This window comes from Orcinus orca, chromosome 8, assembly GCF_937001465.1.
Source record: "Orcinus orca chromosome 8, mOrcOrc1.1, whole genome shotgun sequence".
Taxonomy (NCBI): Eukaryota; Metazoa; Chordata; class Mammalia; order Artiodactyla; family Delphinidae; genus Orcinus; species Orcinus orca.
Window position 1 is genome coordinate 61,191,847 of NC_064566.1, and position 18,642 is coordinate 61,210,488.

General features: G+C 35.9%; 1 protein-coding gene and 1 long non-coding RNA gene across 24 annotated transcripts in view; one reads left to right on the forward strand and one right to left on the reverse strand.

The window, feature by feature from the left end:
* The window catches only part of DLG2 (discs large MAGUK scaffold protein 2), a 2,044,900-nt gene that overhangs the window by 778,088 nt on the left and 1,248,170 nt on the right, over nt 1-18,642 (reverse strand). For 2 of the 23 annotated variants that reach the window (XM_033431847.2, XM_033431842.2), the window contains exon 1: nt 2,269-2,419. The exons of 20 other annotated variants lie outside the window; for them this stretch is intronic. In XM_033431847.2, the coding sequence (XP_033287738.1) occupies nt 2,269-2,373 (105 nt within the window). In that variant the 5' untranslated portion in view covers nt 2,374-2,419. Of the gene's footprint in view, nt 1-2,268; nt 2,421-18,642 lie in introns of those variants that run through there. One more of the 23 variants, XM_004271843.3, reaches the window with a different exon arrangement.
* LOC125965184 (uncharacterized) overlaps nt 1-18,642 on the forward strand; it is a 1,042,439-nt gene that overhangs the window by 540,802 nt on the left and 482,995 nt on the right. The window lies entirely within an intron of this gene.

Genomic DNA, 18,642 nt, shown 5'->3' on the forward strand with positions numbered 1-18,642 from the left:
TCATTGTAAAGATGTGTGTTTTAAGGATTTATTTGGATATCCTAAATAATGAAGGGCATCATTAGCCAAGAACGCCACATATTCATGTATGTATATGTGTGTGTGTGTGTATGAAGTACATATCACTGGGCTTAAAAAGTACATAAAATATGGAATAAATGAAGTCCTTTTCCTGAGATCTAAATTATATATTCTAACAATGAAATAAACTGAGGCTCAATTTAAACAGAATTATTCTCAACTGATAGTAATATTTTAATAATGTCTATGTTTTCTAAAAGCAGTCCTTGTAAAATTATGATGACATAATGATACATTTAATGCAAGACTTGGAAGAAATTTGAGAAGAGTTGAGAGACTGGCAAGTTCCTAATACCTGCTGGAAAAAGATTTAGAGCAGTCAAAATGAAGCAAACCTGAATAAAACTTGAATACGTCTATGTGAATGCCTGCAGTATGGGGAAACAGACACGAGAATAGAAGAAAAGTAGTCCATGGACTATGGGAATTGAATCCAAGGCTACTTTTTCCCATAAAGGTCTATCTCCTGCACTAACACACTACCACTCCCACCATCACCCCATGGCAATGCTTTAGTCAAGGTTTATTGTTATCTCCAGATGTATCTGAATAGAAATAATTTTATGAGGTCAGTATAGACAAAGCTGGTTATGAAAACTGCCAGGTAGTAACTAGAAATGCTGGAACTGGAGACTCTCATTAGTTGATTTCATTCATTCCTCACATGTTCACCAAGCACTCTTTGTTTTGCCAAACACTGTGTTAGACCCTAGGAATAGATGCTGCCTATATTCAAAGAGTTCGAGACAGGAAAATAAGAAAAGAAACAAATATCAGTTCCTTTCTCCAACTTACTTTCCTTTCCTCCTTAGCTCCAAGAAGTTACAATATAATTAGAGAGACAGAAAAGAAAATACTTACAGTAAAATATGTTGGGTGATAAATCAGTGGTGCATGCAAGGAACCGAGATAGAAGAAAATAATTCTGCCTAGCCAGAGAAAGCTCTCCGAAGGAGGAGACACAAGAGCTTCACAAGGGGTATCATAATCTTCTTGTTAAAACAAAGGAGGAAGAGTTTAATAAAGATAGGAGAAGCAAACTATACACAGCAGATTCCAGTTCAGAGCAGAATAATTATAACTTAATCTGATTTAGAAAGCTTCCCACCATTAGTGTTTTAAATCCTTGCAAAAATTATATGCTTTATGCCTTTAACAATTAAGATCAACTTACAGAGATCCAATTAGAGAATAGTATTCAATGAGAAGAACTTTAAACATAGTACAGTCTTTGAAACAGGTGATTCCCCAGTTACAGAGAAAAATATGGCATCTGACTTGAGCCACTTGAAAATAACTTGAATTTCAAAGAAGATTGAATCCAACTATTTCTATGTCAGAAATAATGTTTTTCTTAAGGAATTCCAAATAATTTTTTGCAGGTCTTAATTTTTAAGAGTGTTCTCTTATTTCGAATAGATTAGCTCAATCCTTCAAAATAGATCTATTTAAAGAAGCAAATATTTTTATATTCTTCTTCCAAGTCCCATTTACCCCACCTCAGCCTATCAAATGTAGCCAGCCTGGTTCTTCTAGTTGTATAATTATAAGCACAAATATTATATCTGCAATGGAAAACACAATGACACTGACTCAATTAATTGATTTTATGTATCTATGCTTTTTTTTTTTTTTTTTTTTTTACAAATTTCTAAGCCATTTTTACAAATCTCTAAGTGGTATGTTACTACTAAAGGAACAATCGCTTTTCAGAAGAGGTTTTATGGTAGATTTTACTTGGATAAGCAAAGAATCGAAACATAAGAACTAACTTTTGGCTTCCTGATCTATGTATCAAACCCACTGCAAAAGATATTCAAGCCATTCTAAGTACTTTGGGGGAACCAACCAGGAAACATACACTGTAAGCTGTTTAAAATATTAATATGAAGAATATCAATCTTGTGCCCTTTCTTTAGTACATGTTACTATTAGAACCTACTATCTTCAGTGGGATAAGTTTGCTTGGACCACTGTTTACTCTTTCTCACTGATCAATATTTGACCATATTAATAATTCAGATTTCACACAGAGCAAAAAGAGACATGTTTATCCCAAACAAGAACTACAGAGAAGATACCACATCTTTAAATACATAGAATACATGCCATTTATCTAGAGCTATAAAGAAAAAATAGGAGAAAAAGAAAAGAATCCCTAGGAAAATAAAAGGAAATTTTCCTTACCGGTATAAATGCATGTTGCATAGCTTGTTCACATTGTTTTAAGGAAGCAATAGTATCCCACAGAAGCTGATAATTTTCAGCCCGGGAAGCACTTTGCCGCTGCATGGCGAAAGCTAGTAACACTCAAACTGAGCTCAAAGAACCCAGTTGAAGGAGGAAAAAAAACCCCTGCAGATCTGTTACATAAACTTCTTAATTAGATCTGCTACACAAACTGCTATCTTAAGACTTAAAAAAAAATGTTAATCAGAACATTTCTTTTGGGGGATAACTGGGCATGACTTGAACAGAGACAGATGTTTTCATTGGGAAGGATTTTCGTTCCCACACTTGTGAAAAGCAATCCCATCAGTGTTCCCCTGTCTTTACATGGGTCTGGCGAAACTGCACATACCATAAGTGTGTGGGGGGAAAGAAGTAGGAGGGAGAGAGATGTAAAAAAATATTTCCACCAGAAGATCTGGGTGGCAGGCCATGGAGGTAGAATTTGAGCAGCTTGTGAAAAGTAGTAAAATTGAAGGAGTGGGTTACATATGCACATATATGTACATAGGCAGGTGTGTACACTTGTCGGCTCTGTGTGAAACACATGCGTTCTCACAGTGTCATTTAATATATCCAACTCTCCTCTCAGTTTAGTTATGATCTAGACGTGATATATTTTCCATCTAGAGAGTATTACTGCCTTTATTAACTACAGTTATTTATCTGGGATTATTTCTAAAGAGTAGCCAGAAAGTTCGTGAGCATAAAATGCAGTCAAATATTTACATTAAAATTTAAGAGTAATTAGAAGGTCTTTCTCTTGTCTTCTATATTAGGTAAGAGTCACATTTATTTCTTCTTCCAGGTAGAATTTACATAAATAATGCCAGGAGAATTGAACCTTCACATATTCTTGGGACCTGAGAGTGGGCTACACATAACTGGAACGTGTTAATCCCAGAGAAATTGCTTGCACACTTTAACAAAAAAGGTATAAGCACTAAATAAAATCTGAACAACAGAATATAGCAACACATTCTGAGTGTTCCTTAACTTAAGCCTACAAGGTAAGGCTCTACTAACCTCCTCCCGCCCCCCTGCCCCACAGACTCTGTGGCATCCTTGAGGCAGGTGGTAATGCACCTTGTAAGGTGCTGAGCACTTTGAAGTTCCAAAGGAATCTATGCTCTCAGGGCTAGTTACACAGCCAACAATGGGGATATTTATTCAAGTATTTCTAGAGGTCAGGGGTAAACTGAGGGCAACACACAGCATAATGAATAAATTGTGCTTTTAATTGACCTAGAAAATCCAAGGAGTGTAAAACAAGGTACAAACTGTAGGAAACAGTGTGATAACATAAATGAAGGATTTTTGCTGTATTATTTTTAGAAGAGCTTCATGATTTGGGTTACCTAGTTTTTCTGCATTTGTACCCTGGTGATGGTGGATTAGTTCATACTAATGACTTGGTGGTGTGAAAGTCTCAAAGGCAAAGTTTTCCCCTTGTCTCAATTACTTTTCAATTTGGAATTGAAGGAATTGCAAGTAGAATTGATCTTTCAAAATTTCTACCTGGGCTAATCTGTAAGGAGATTGTTTTTCCTTAATATTTCATGAGTACACACCATAAGGTTATTGCCATTAGACAGTTTATTTTTCCATATCAATTCAACCAACCTTCTCTTTTTCTCATTCATGGTGTTCTGTTCAACTCACACCCACAGTCCCTCCTCTGCCTTCATTCCTGCCCTTATACTCTTCCATCTGCCCCAGCCACATGCTTCTCCCTCATGCACTGTCAACCAGCCAGCCCACAACTCCCAGAAAATATTCCTTCGCTAGTAGATGTTCCATATTTATCAAACAACAGGAAAATAAAAGTTGTTTTCTAAGTTATCCTCCAAAATTCTAATCTATTTTTTCTGAATTCCTTGAGCAAATGTTCATCATTATTCCAGACCCCAACCTCTGGGTCTTCTGTCATGCCTTGGACTACTTCTATCTCTTGTTCAACAGATCCCTTGTGCTTTTCATTTAAGCAGCATCTTTTAAAAGGTCCTTCTTTCCTACTCTTTCACAAAAGGGTAGAGAATCCACAGTCTCTGCATGTAGGACCTCTACATAAAAAATGCCCCTGGAGTCATGCATTCATTCATTTATTTATTGGTCCAACAAGCATATCAAGCATCTCCCATGTGCTATACTTTTTCATTGTATTACGGGCAAATGGATATCAGATGTTGATTTTGTCTTTAAGGAACTTAGAGTTTAACTGAAGGGATGATACATGGGCACAAATAACAAAAAGACAAGTTAAAAAAGGATACGTGCCATAAAAGAGGTAGTATAAACTATTCACAAAACAATGAAAAAGAAAAGTTACATTAACTGGGAAAATCAGGGCAGCTTCCAGAAGATTTAGCACTTAGCTAGAGCTTGAAGTTAGGGTAAAATTTGGACATGCAGAGATAGATAGGGGACATTCCTGAGTAAGAAAAGGTAGAACAAAGGCACAGAGTGGGAAAGATCATTACTGGTGTTTTGGAAAGAACATGACACCAAGAAAGCTTAATACTCAAGATTGTTACTGGAGCCAAGTAACAATTATTGAATAAAATTATTACTCTTGAATAAAAAGTCAATAGCTTCCTATTCCTAATGCTAACCAATCTTAGCTTTAACTAATACTTAGAGCATCAGTGTGCATAAATTCGGGGAAACTAAACCTCATGAGATAGTAAATTTCATATATTTATTCCTCACTCTTTAAAATAGGAACACTGATATACTTTTGGAGGCTTTAGGTAGCTCAATCATTTAGGCCATATTGCTTAACTATTTAGTTTTTATTAGGTGCATATAGCATGTTTTGCACTCATGTCCCATCACTTCTATAAGTTCTAAAGTCTATTACCTTTGGTATTCAAATAGAGTCCACCACGAGTCTTACCTGATCTAATATTTGACATAATTCAATTTTGCTCAGTTTAACAAACATTTATTGAGCTCTACTATGTGCTAAGCACTGTGCTAGAAACACACAGTACAAAGATAAATATTATATAATTTCAATTCTCTGCTTCTTTTCAAGAACCACTCAGTGTGCATTTGCCTCTGCCCACAAAGTAGAATGTTGTATGTATTTTTTTTCCTGCCAGCACAATGTCTGATATGTCACGGCTGCCATTTTTCTGTTAAACCCTTAGTCACTAGGCCATATGTCCATCATATCTAAATATACTGCCATGCTCTAAATTAGATTGCAGGCCTCAGAGTGTCTGAAAGTACCTTTTATATGGTTGGTACTATTGTCATGCTCAAAAGGTCTGCATTTGAATGCTTTCTGCTAGTGATTGGTTTAAATATAACTTCACGACAATAAAAATGGAGTAACAGGGCTTAGATTTACATTCCTATTTGGAAAAAAAAAACTGAACAAAATATATGAAACAATGAGTTTCAAAAATGGACATCAGAGAACAAAAAGTAGTGAACTCTAAGAGACAGGAAACAAACAAGATAAGTCTTATGATTGCCCCTTTTACAACCTTGAATGTCTAGGCCACATTGCAGGAGAGTGGATCCAGTTGGAACCCAGTGGACTTGATGAATTGAGGATATAAAATTGGTTTTCTGGAGAAACCAAAGCAACAAGGAGAAATAGAGAAATTCATGATTATAGTTGGTGATTTTATTATCCTACTCTGAATAATTAATAGAATAAGCAGGCAAAAATCTATAAGGATATAGCAAACCTTTACAAAACCATCCATCAAATTAGGCTAATATACCTTTAAAAAACATTTCACCCTACAACAGCATTCTTTTCAAGTGCTCATGGAACATTTACCAAGGTAGAACATATTCTGAGCCATAAGTCAAATTTTAATACATTTAAAAGGATTCAAGTCAAAGAAAACATATTCTCTGATCATAGTAAAATTAAGTTAGAAATCAACAATAGAACAATTTCTGAAAATTCCCAAAATATTTTGCAACTAAATGACACACTTTTAAATAACCCATTGGTCAAAGAAGAAATCAAAAGTAAGTTAGAATGCATTTTGAACTGAATGAAATAAAGCCACAACATATCAACATTTGTTAGATGTCTTTAAAGCAGTAGTTAAGGGAACATATATATCACTAAACACCTATATTTGAAAAGAAAGAAGGTCTCAAATTAATGATCTCAGCTTGCACCTTATTAAAATTAAAAAATATAGCAAATTAAAATCACAAAGCAGAAAAGTTAAAAGATTAGAAGGGAAGATAGAGAAAATAAATAAAACTAACAGCTAGTTTTTTTGAGAATATCAATAAAATTTATAACCCTCTAGCAAGACTAGTGAGGAAAGAGAGAAGAAATAAATTATCAAAATCAGAAATAAGAGAGGTTGCGTCACTACGGATTCTACAGCCATTAACGGACTAGTAAGGAAATCTCAGAAACCACTTTATGCCAATAAATTTGACACCGTATATGGAACAGACAAATTCCTTGAGAAATGTAAACTACCAAAGGTCACTCAAGAAAAATAAGTACCCTGAATAGCCATACCATATATCTATTAAAGATATGGAATTTTTAATTAAAAACCTAACCACCAGGAAACTCCAGGCCTAGATGCCTTCTCATGAATTTTATTTAAGGAAAAAAAAATAATTCTATACGAATTCTTTCAGAGATCTGAAGAGGAAAAAATACTTCACAACTTGTTTTTTGAGGACAGCATTACCCTGGTACCAAGCCAGATGAAGATATTACAAGAAAAGGAAATATTCATATGCCCTCATTAGTATATATGAAAAAAGTTCTAAACAAATTTTAGCAAATTGAATCCACCAATATATAAAGGGGGTAACGCATCATAATCAAGTAGGTTTAACCTCTGAAAATGACTTAATATAATTCATCATATTACAAACATTTAAAGCAAATAACCAAACGACTAACCAACCATATGGTCAATAGGCACAGATAAAACATTTTGCAAAATCCAGTATCAATTCCTGGATAAGAAAAAAAAAATCTCAGGACAAGATAAGGATGTTCCTTTTCACCACTTCTGTTCAGCATTGTCTAGAAGGTTCTAGACAGTTAACAAGTCAAGAAAAAGACATAAATATTGGAAAGGAAAAAATAAAAGTATCTTTCTTTATATTTGACATAACTATCTATGTAGAAAATCTCATAGAATCTAAAGTAAACTTTAGAATTTATAAATGAGTTCAGCAAGGCTGCAGAATACAAGATCAGTATACAAGAACAAACTGTATTTCTCTTTACTAGCAATAAATAAATGGAAGGTAAAAAAATAAATTTATAAAAAATATAAAATACTTAGGGATAAATTTATAAAACCACAAACCCTGCCTCAATGAAATTAAAGACATATAAATGGAGAGATATGAAGTTCTTGGGTAATAAGACTCACTATTTTTAAGAAATTTAATTTCTTAAATTAAATTTAAGAAATTTTAATTTAAGAAATTAAATTAATTTAATTAATTTAAATTAATTAAATTAATTTATAGGTTCAGTGCAATGCATACCCAGTCAAAACCCCAACAAAGTTATTTGTTTGCTTATTTGTTTGTTTTAGAGAAACTGACAAGCCAATTCTAAAATCATATGGAAATTCAAAGAATTTAGAGTAGCCAAAACAACTTGGAATAGCACGGAACAAATGGAACAGAACAGACACTCCAGGAATCAACCCACACATCGACAGCAAACTGATTTTCAACAAAGGTGCAAGGGCAGTTCAATAAAGAAAAGGTAATCTTTTCAACAAATGATGTTGGAACAATTAGCTATCCATATGCAAAATAACAAACTTTGATGTATACCTCTTACTACATATAAACTCAAAATAGATTATAGACCTACATGTAAAACCTAAATAAAACTTCTAAAAGAAAACAGAAAATCTTTCTGATCTAAGGGTTAGATACAACACCAAAAGCACAACCATAAGAGAAAAAAATTGAAAAATTGGACATCAACAAATGGGAAATTTTGTTTCTTGAAATACTGTTAAGAGAATGAAAAGACAAGTCATAGAATGCAAGCAAAACTTATAAACTATATATTTAACATAGGATTTGTTTCTAAAGTATATAAAGAACTCTCAAAACTCAATAATAAAACAATCCAATTAAAAATGAGCAAAACATTTTAACAGACACCATCAATGAAGATATATATGTATCAAACAAGCATGTGGAAGAGTATCAACACTGTGATTTATTAGAGAAATAAAAATTAAAATACACTAATTATTAGAATGAATGATATTAAAAAAGACTGACCATATCAAGAATTGGTAAAGATGTGGAAGACTGGACTTCTCATACACTGCTCGTGGGAATATAAATGCTACTTTCCCTTTGGAAACAGTTCAGTGGTTCTCGAAAATTTAAACATGTACCTAGCATGATTTAGCCATTCTACTCCTAGATATTTATCCGAGAGAAATGAAAGCATATGTTTGTTCGAAGACTTATATGCAAATATTTATAGCAGTTTTATTTGTAATAGCGAAAAACTGGAAACCACAGGTGAGTGGATAAGTGAATTGTGATATATCCAAACAATGGAATACTATTCAGCACTAAAAAGGAATGACCTATTGATACACATAACACATGGATGAATCTAAAAATAATTATGCTGAATGAAAGAAGAGAAGTAATATACACTGTATGGTCCCATTTATATAAAATTATAGAAAGTGCAGGCTAACCTATAGGGATAGAAAGGAGAAACTGGGAATGGGGAGGTACAATGGGCAGGGGGAGGGAGTTGGATGAAGAGATTACAAAGAGGCATGAAGAAACTTTTGAGGGTGAAGGATATGTTCATTATCGTGAATGGATGGTTTCATATGTCAAAACATCAATTTGTACATCTTAAATATGTGCAGTTCATGGAAGGAATATCAATAGACTTCACTGAAGCCATTTTTTAAATTTCCTTAAAAAGTTCCTAGAAAAACCATCAGAAAGTCTCAATCTCCTGGACTTGATCCAAAGTGACAATTTCTGTTACCATTTAACGTTTTAATCTTGTAGTTTGATCCATCTGCCCAAGGTGGAGAGGGGGTTAGAAAGCACTGACCTTCCCGCAGGAAGGGAAGCAAAGAATATAAAAAAGTTTAACTAGAGGAAAGGGCTGAGATTTCATATCCACGGGCCTTACTCTTTGTTATGATTCTTGCGCTAATTAGCAGTAAGATCTTGGGTCAGTCATTTTGCTTTGACAAGCTTCAATTACTCATCTACAAAATACAGAAGTTAGATTCAATCATCTCTCAAGTGCCTTTCAGGGCTATAATTCAGTGATCTATGGATAGATTTTAATCCTCAACAATCCCATTTTTCTCTCAACTAAGCATTTACAACTATGGCCTTAAATTTAGCAAAAATATCCCATGCAATTTTGAATTGTACATTATCGTGTATGCTGATAATCTCTCTAGTAAGACAGTAAACTCTTGAGGGTAGGCTCCTCCATCTTAACATTTCTGGTTTCCTCATAATATTTCACATTCAGAGCCTACATCATTGTAATAGTGACACTATAATTGGTATTAAAATTATAAAGATAGAAATCTACCATTGTACTTCTTAAAAAATTACTTTCCCATGCAGCACCCATCTTATTCCCATGAAAGTATTATTCTCAATTTACAGATAAATAGGTCCACAGAGGCTAATGTAACTTGCTTCACCATGTACCAGCCATGTGACCTTGGACAAGTTCCTTAGTTTCTCCTTTGCTCCTGTTGCTCATGTATAAAATAGAGATGATAACAGTACTTATCTCATTGGACTGTTGAGGATTAAATGAGTTAATATTTATAAAACTTTAGAGCAGAGCCTAGCATACAGTTATCACTGTTATTCTTTGTGAAATTAACTTTATTTTAACTTATTTAATAAGTAAGAATTAAATAGTATGTAAGTAATAAAGAAAGAAGACCTAAGATAAATTCATATTTTTTGGCTCTTTGTTCAACACATTTGACCACTGATCGGAAAATACTTAGGTACTTGCAGATTCACCTTTCCTGACAACCACACCCCACTCTAAGTGTGTATCCCCCTAATGTTCTTTCTCCCTGAACCCTGTTTCTTTCCTTCACAGTTCCTATCTTAATTTGGAATATATTTATTTATTTACTTTTAATCTCTAGTCTCCCCAAGTAAACTGTAGGATCAGAAAAGCGAAGCCAGTGTACAGTCAGCGCCAGCACAGAGCCTGGAACATCATAGACTCTTTCAGTGTTCACTTGATATTATTTTTATTAATAGGGCCTAAAATAGATAAAAGCATATTAAAACTTCAAAAACATATGTTAGTATATTTACCCAAATCTTCTGTATTTCCAAAGATCTGTGGTGAGTTTGACCATGGCTCTTATCAAAAGCTCATATCTGACCCATTTTCTCCTATTTAAGAAGAGTGACACTTGTTTTTTTTGATGGGGTAAGACTCATGCGACTTTACCAAAATAAAAGAGAGCATGAACTTTTACTGTATGCAATAGTGTTCCAGAGGGCATGATATGACCTGTGGGATACCAGAATTCTTACAATAGAGAAGTGTGCTATATATTTGATCAATCAGTCAGTATATTTCATATGTGCTTAAGAGATGCAAGTCATTGTGGTAAAGTGCTATTCCATATACTCTGCAGTCTGGAATCATAAGCCCAGTTCTATAACGGAGAGAAAGCAGAGGATCCCAGAGAAGCTGACTGAAGCAGGCAGGGCAACAGGTCTTCTTTGAACGTAGTTCTACCGAATGCCAGGTCACAGCATGTAAACCTCAGGCCAGAGTTAAAGCTAGGGCCAACCCGGGATAGAACTACGGGGCAGATCAAATCTGTCTTCCTCATCTTTGCCCACTTCAAGAGACCTCAGCCCTTCTCCTCTGGACCCTCCTGACAGAAGGAAAGCTACACAAACTCATTTACAGGACAGTATTAAGAATTTACTGTCTAACCAACAAGGACCTACTGTATAGGCACAGGGAACTCTGCTCAATATTATGTAACAACATAAATAGGAAAAGAATTTGAAAAAGAATAGATACATGTGTATGTATAACTGAGTCACTTTACTGTACACCTGAAACTAACACAACATTGTTTTTCACCTATACTCTAATATAAAATAAAAGGTTAAAAAAAAGAAAAGAATTTTCTGTCTCCCCTCCACCCACTTGCTTTCTTGACTCCTTCTGAGAGCAAGGTCAATCATATTCATCTTTTTACCCCAGGCCCTAGCACATTACCTAGCATATAACGAAGGAGAGCAAAGGTTTGTTAAATAAATGGATGGATGTTAAAAGCATTGTACTTGATGTTTATAATAACAGGAATTCTTTATATGTGTAAAGCATATTTCGAAAGACAAAGCACTTTCACAGCTAGGAATTCTCTTTCCTTTTACTTTTTACCCTCTCTCTTTTTACTCATTTAAATATTAGTATGCCAATGGATACCTCATTTATATTCTTGGCCCAGATTTCTTTCCTGAATTGGATTTCCTGCTGCCTGCTGGTCATCTGCACTCAAATATCTCACAGACATCTCAGACGGAAACGCCTTCAAGCTCTGAGCTCTTATCCTCCTTCCTCCCCCTCAAATCTGCTTCTCTTTCATTTCCTCATCCGGTAAATCCCAGCTTCTTCCACTCAGTAGCTCAAGGCAGATGCACAGGAACCCACAATATCCACTTCATCATGACCCTCCCGGCCCTGCATGGTCCCACCCCTTGGTCTTTCACCAATGTCATCTTGTGCTACCTCCCCCCACTCCTTTCCCCAGCCCCACAGGCCTGCTCCTAGCACTTAGGCTATGATGAAGTGCATTCTCATGTCAGTGCTAGTTACCCTGCCTCAAATCTTCTCCCACCTCTTCTCCAGAATTATCTCCCACTTATCCTTCAAATCTCAGTTCTACTGTGCATTGTAGGAGGCTTAGCAGTATCCCTGTCCTATACCCACTAGATGCCAGTAGCACTCCCCTCCCCGAGTTGTGACAACCGAATAGGTCTCCAAACATTGCCAAATGTCCCCTGGGGGGACAAAATCATACCCAGTTAATAACCTCTGCCCTAGACCTTGATCAGGATATTCCATCATAGATTTTCATAGAACCTAGTTTATAAATCTTTTTTGTGACTTCTAGATTATTGTTGGACTACCCTATTATGAATAGAGAAGAGTTCTTTTGTTTATCATTTTACACCTGTACGTACAGTGTCTAGCGATGAGATAGGTGTTTAATGAATGTATGTTGAATAAATGAATGAATTTGGTTATTGCAAAAACCTTATGGTGTATGTATAGACAGAATTAACACAGCCACTTTAAATTGAGGTAACAGATACACTGAATGGTTAAATGACAGGCATGCAAATCACACTATCAATAAATGGCTGATACGGGACTTGAACTTAGGTTTTAACACTCTCAGTTCTTATCAGCATAGATCAGTTTACTACCATTACCATTTTTTAACCTTCTCAGATTACTTAACCTCTCTCCCTTCCAAGTTCTCCACTGCATTTTGTCCTTGCAGTATGTGCAGTAGTAATATAGACCTAGCACTGTCTCAAAGGCTGAAATGCTCAGGGCCTCACAGTGGCTTACGGTGACGCCTCACTATGATGCTTTTTAAAAATCACGGCATATTAAATATAAGAGGGAGGTGGTTAGGGCTTCTCGTGTTGTAATAGGAATGCAAGGGGGGAAAAAAAAATCAATAACTCTCGGGAATGAATTTGCTTTTATGGTACTCTTAGCCTTGTGGTCCACTCTAGTAAACGGCCTAGAGAAAAATAATCACATGACAGGTTAAGATACTCTGATCTTAATGTAGGCATTGCAGAATTAACTAGAACGTGAAAGAACTTCTAAGGATACCTGATTGAAATCTTTTATTTCCATGTTGCTTAAGCATACCCAAGCAGAAAAATCTCAGCTGGAAATAGAAAGTCTTTTAAATTGCACTTTCAACATGCCTAATACACTTCTATTTTCCAAGGTTTTGAAAAGCAGAATTTATACAGCACAGTTACTCAATTTTTTTTCCCAAATGTTTTTTAATGGCCTAAGTGCTTTGATAGCCAATATGGAAGTAGCTGAGGGAGGGGAGGGTACACTGTTGAGAGGTAAACCTGACAAAGAGGTGCCCTTCAGCCATGGAGAGGAACTGTGTTGGTGGGCTTTGTGGTGGTAGAATCTCCTTACTGGCAGCAAAGGGCTTCTCCTCTGCAAGCAATGCCTATTCTTTCCCAGCTCATGGACGAGGCAGAGAGGATAGATAGTTAAGAGTATAAGATCTGGAGTCAGATTTCCTGGGCTAGAATCCTAGCTAGACTGCTTTTTAACTAACTGTCTGACCTTGATCAGCTTACTCTACATGCTGGACCTCAGTTTTCTCTTCTGTAAAATGGGTTTGAGAATGGTATTTATGCCATGTGGTTGTTGTGAAGATTAAATGAGTCGGCTTATGTGACTAACATAAAATAAGCACCCAATAAATAATCATTAGCTATTAACTTTCTTCTTTACCTAAACATATTTTTATTTCTGTGTAATGCTAAGCTCTGTCCATATGTCAGATATTTATCATTTCACTAGTTCATAAGCACTTCAAGAATCTGATCTCCATTACCTTTTCTTCATCATATAAGTCTTTCATTTGATTCTTAAAACAATCCCATGAGGTTGGGGTGGTTGTGCCCATTTTACAGATAGGAAACTGAGACCCAGACTGATGTACCTATGATTATGCAATTAGATAGTGGCAGGGCCAGGACTAAAGCACTGGTCTTCTTAGGAATATTCTTTTGCTCTGTTAACACCAAAGAATTTTTTTTACAGATTCACTTCTTGTCTCAATTCTTTTAAGATATCAAAATGGCCCTAAAGTAAAGCTTCCTGGAAGTTTGCCCTCTCATTTCCTTCCTCTAATCGATACATCTCCACTGGGTAGCAACATCTTTTAGTCTGTTTGCATAAGTGTCTCTCTGTCTCAGCCTCTCTCTCCTTCCCTACCTCTCCCACTCCCTTTTTTCTCTTTTCTTTCTCCCTTATCTCCACCTCTCCTTTCCTCCCCCTCATCTCTCTTTCTCTCCCGTTCCCTCTCCCACACACACGCGCACAAGCACAAACACTCAGAAATATCTTATTGGTCTATTTCACATGGAAGGAGAGGGTAGTATTAATAATGACTTTGAGGTTTCTAACTTATGTGAGACAACTGGGGTCAGGTGAGAGCCAATAAGAGGTAAGCCTGGATTACTAGGGCAGGCAAGGGGCAAGGATTAGATGAAAAAGCAAAAGAGGGCTTCCCCGGTGGCGCAGTGGTTGAGAGTCCGCCTGCCAATGCAGGGGACACGGGTTCATGCCATGGTCTGGGAAGATCCCACATGCCGCGGAGCGGCTGGGCCCGTGATCCATGGCCGCTGAGCCTGCGCATCCAGAGCCTGTGCTCCGCAACGGGAGAGGCCACAACAGTGAGAGGCCCGCGTACCGCAAAAAAAATAAAAAATAAAAAGCAAAGGAATAGAGTTTGGATTAAGAAAAACTAGTATAAAGAAGGAGACAGTCCTTGATTCTAGTAAAGCTTATAGGCAGGGAACAACAGCAATTAATAAAAAATCTTGCTGGGGGACAATAAATGGGTCTGTGTCTGCTGCATTAATTATTTACTGAGTAAATTTGGGAAAATCAGTTAACCTTGCCAAGCCTCAGTTTCCCCTCTTGTAAATTGGGAATCATAATAATGAACAATAATGTTATCAATCTCTCGGGATTATTGTGAGGATTGAATGAATTACTTATACATAACACTTCTTAGAATAAGTAATAATAAATAAATATTGGGTGTCATCAATATTATTATCATTATCATTAATACCATGAATGCTATCAGGAAGGAGAAAGTACAGAAGGCTTCCAGGGTAAGGATGATAAATATCTGTTTGATACTTTAGGCAATAAAAATCTACAAGGAGAGAATAATTTTTATTGAAAGAATATTTACAGCTATTTGTTAAGAGACTAGAGAGGTAAGTACTGCAGATGCAGGGAGTTCAGGTAGGATTTATTTACAAGAACCAGGTGATTTTCTGCTAGAACAAGAGATAAATCCAAGTCTCAGAGTCATGGAAAGCATTTAATCTCAGCGCTCATGAGGTTCTGGCCTATTCATCCCAAAATGAAGTTGCATATGGAAAGCTAATACATCAATGGCAAAACCCCCAATTAAATGAACTAAATCATTTGAAATTGTACTATGAAGTCAAGACAGTAACAGGTAAACTATTCCAAAGTCGAAAGTCCAGCACCATCATCACAAATAATGGGTTTCACCAAAATAAGCCTTGCAAATTTGATTTCACTGAACTATGTTGATGTGATCAAAGGTCAGTTAGCATGGGGATTGCAAACACTTAGAGTGGGGTGAAGCTTTTGTGATATTCAGTTTTACAAGCACTGAGACTTAAATATTACTCCTGTGCAGAAATATAATGTTTTGTTGTCTTCAGGATTCTTTTTAAATCAGCAGTCTTTCCCCATAAAAAAGTCAAAAAGCAAGGCCCTTAATCATGTCATATGCTTTTCGATGTCCTTTTACTCAGCAATAATTTCATTTAAAAAACATTTCAATGAACATTAATTGAACAGAAACTGTCAACTTTCCTTTCATAATGAAAGGAAAACTGCTGTGATGAAGAGTTTCTAATCATTATATCTAATTAAAAAGTTAATCCTTAGGTTTCTCATTTTTAAGTCCTTTCAAATGTAACAAAAGAATTGCTCTTTCAAAAACAGGAGACAAAAGCACAGCCATTAGGTAACACTACTTCTAAGGTAAAGTCACAGAACTGGAATTAAAGAATATTGGCCCAAGCTATTGTGATGGAATTAGGAAAATTACAAGAATCAACCAAACCTTGGCCTTTATTGACCTATGTTTCTTAATACAGAAAAATCCCATATTGTATCATCAGTGGGGGATTGAAAAAGAAACTGTGATTTAAGTCTTCTATACAATGGAGAGAGAAAAATGGGCTCTGCATCCCAGCTCATGGGGAATGGGATGTGACTCACTATCTTAATATGAATAAAAGTAATCTTTCGAGGTCCAGAGCTAGGAGCAAATTATCATTCTAAATAAGTGAGCCTTTACCCTAAGGTCCAGATTCACAAGCAATCTTTTACTATCACCCTCCAACTTTCCGGAGCCCAGTGGAGAAGCAAGGAGAGAATCCTAGATAATTATGGGAGATGATCCATCCACACATGACTGTCTCACTTGCATGATGAGTAAGAGGATGGGAATGGTTCGGAAAGCCTGAATGCAAACTGCAGGACTCTGAGCAGACTGCATTAACCATTTCTACTTCCAGTTTATATGTTTTAAGAATTTTAGGGTGCTACGTGGTGATCAAAGGAAGAAAGTCTGTTTCAAAGTGCCATTTGCTGGATGGTCAACAGGCAATGGTAAACAGATCCATCATTTAGCAATGCGTTTTATAAGGGGACTTCCCTGCTTTTCATTAACAAGGATCAGCAAGATCACTCTTGGCAACTAAGTTTACTCATTCTGATAATATGCAATGTAGCCTCTAACCTATTACAAAACAGTCCTCACTAAAAGCTGACTATCTGCAGCTCTGAAATAAGCAAATACTATTAAATGTCAACTCAATTATGGCCTTCGCTGAGCAAAGGGAACAATCTTCCTAATGGATCTTACTCTTCCTTCCTGAGTTCTTTCTAGATTTTTGTGTCTCAGGGAAAGGAGGGTTAGAAGATTGAGCAAATATCTTTTTGCAGAACATTTTTTCATATAAGAACCTTTTAGATTTTATCGATGTCCTTCCTTCTGCCTTCAGTGTACTTGTTTTTCGAGAGGTAAATACTGTGTACTGAAAAGGAGTGAGAAACATAAAGCCCTTGCTCTGTTCCTGACAAGATGTGTATGACCAAAACTAAGCCTTTGACTTTTCTGAGCCCTTATTTTCTCTACTGTAAAACAGAAATAATAATCCTTGTTAAACCAGGGATCTTAGGGGCTCAAATAAAAAAAATATGGAAAAGCTTTGGAAACATAGGGAGTATTATTTTTCTCTGTGAGGGAAAGAAAAAGGGATTTAGCATTTACTGAACATCCACCAAATACCAGGTACAACACTAAGCTCCTTCTGTACTAGGGCTTTTAATAAAGTAATCCCATGATACAGGCATTGCGCCCATTCCACAGGCAAATAAAGGAGGTAGAGAGATTGAGTAACAGAGCTAGGGTCGCAGAGCTTGTTATTTGTAAAGACAGAATTCAGTTCAATTCTGTCTCTCTCTAAAGGCAATGCTCAGCTTCCAGAAAGTGAGAATTATGCTTTTGGTAACACAGTGTAAAAATGCAGGAATTGAGAGTGAGTCAGCAAAAGCTTGAACTCTAACGCTGCCACTCAGTCAGTGTTGCCATGGGTAAGTTGCTTAAATTCTCTCTGAAGTTTTGTTGTCTCATCTGAAAATGGGGAAGACTAGTGATTAACCCACAGAGTTGTTGTGAAGATTTCTAGAAAAAAATGCATACGTAGCACTCAGCAGGATACTCGTCGCAGGGTTAGCATTCAATACTCATCAGTTATTATTGTTCTATCATTTAAGAAAAATTTGTTAGCAACCAGCTCAGTAAATGATCCAGGAAAATCTCATAATTCCTTATAATTTACTCCGAGTATTTTGAAGATGAGGTAGATTTTATCACATACAACTAAACATTGACTAAAATGACTGGAGGTCAGCTGGGTGAGCTCAGATATATCAGATTAAAGACATACATCCAATAAGATATATGGGGAAAAGATAAAGATAATACAGAATGAATGAGGTCGGGAAAAAAGAAGGAATACTGCCAAATAAGACTAAATGGGTGATGCATAAATCTTAAAATTAAATATGTTGACTGACAGCTAACCTATAGTCTACCTGGGTTACCCATTCATATGTTGTATAACTTACATTAATAACTTCTCAATGATATGAGACATAAGGTCTCCTCAGTGAAAGCATTAAAAAAGTCAATATTGAAATGCTAACTTCTAAATATATACTCCCCCTTATCTATTTAAAAACTTATTTTAAAAGGCTAAAAAACACGAGTGTGAGATTTTTGTCCTTATGTTATGACTTTTATATCTGTTTAATTTATATTCTGAAAAACAATCTCAGTTTACAGATAACCCAGGGATCAGGGAGGTATAAGGGTTCATCTAAGAACAATAGGCCAACTTGGGTTTGAATATCGGCTCCACTGATAGTTAGGCAAAGTTCTGTGAACCTCTCTCTTCATC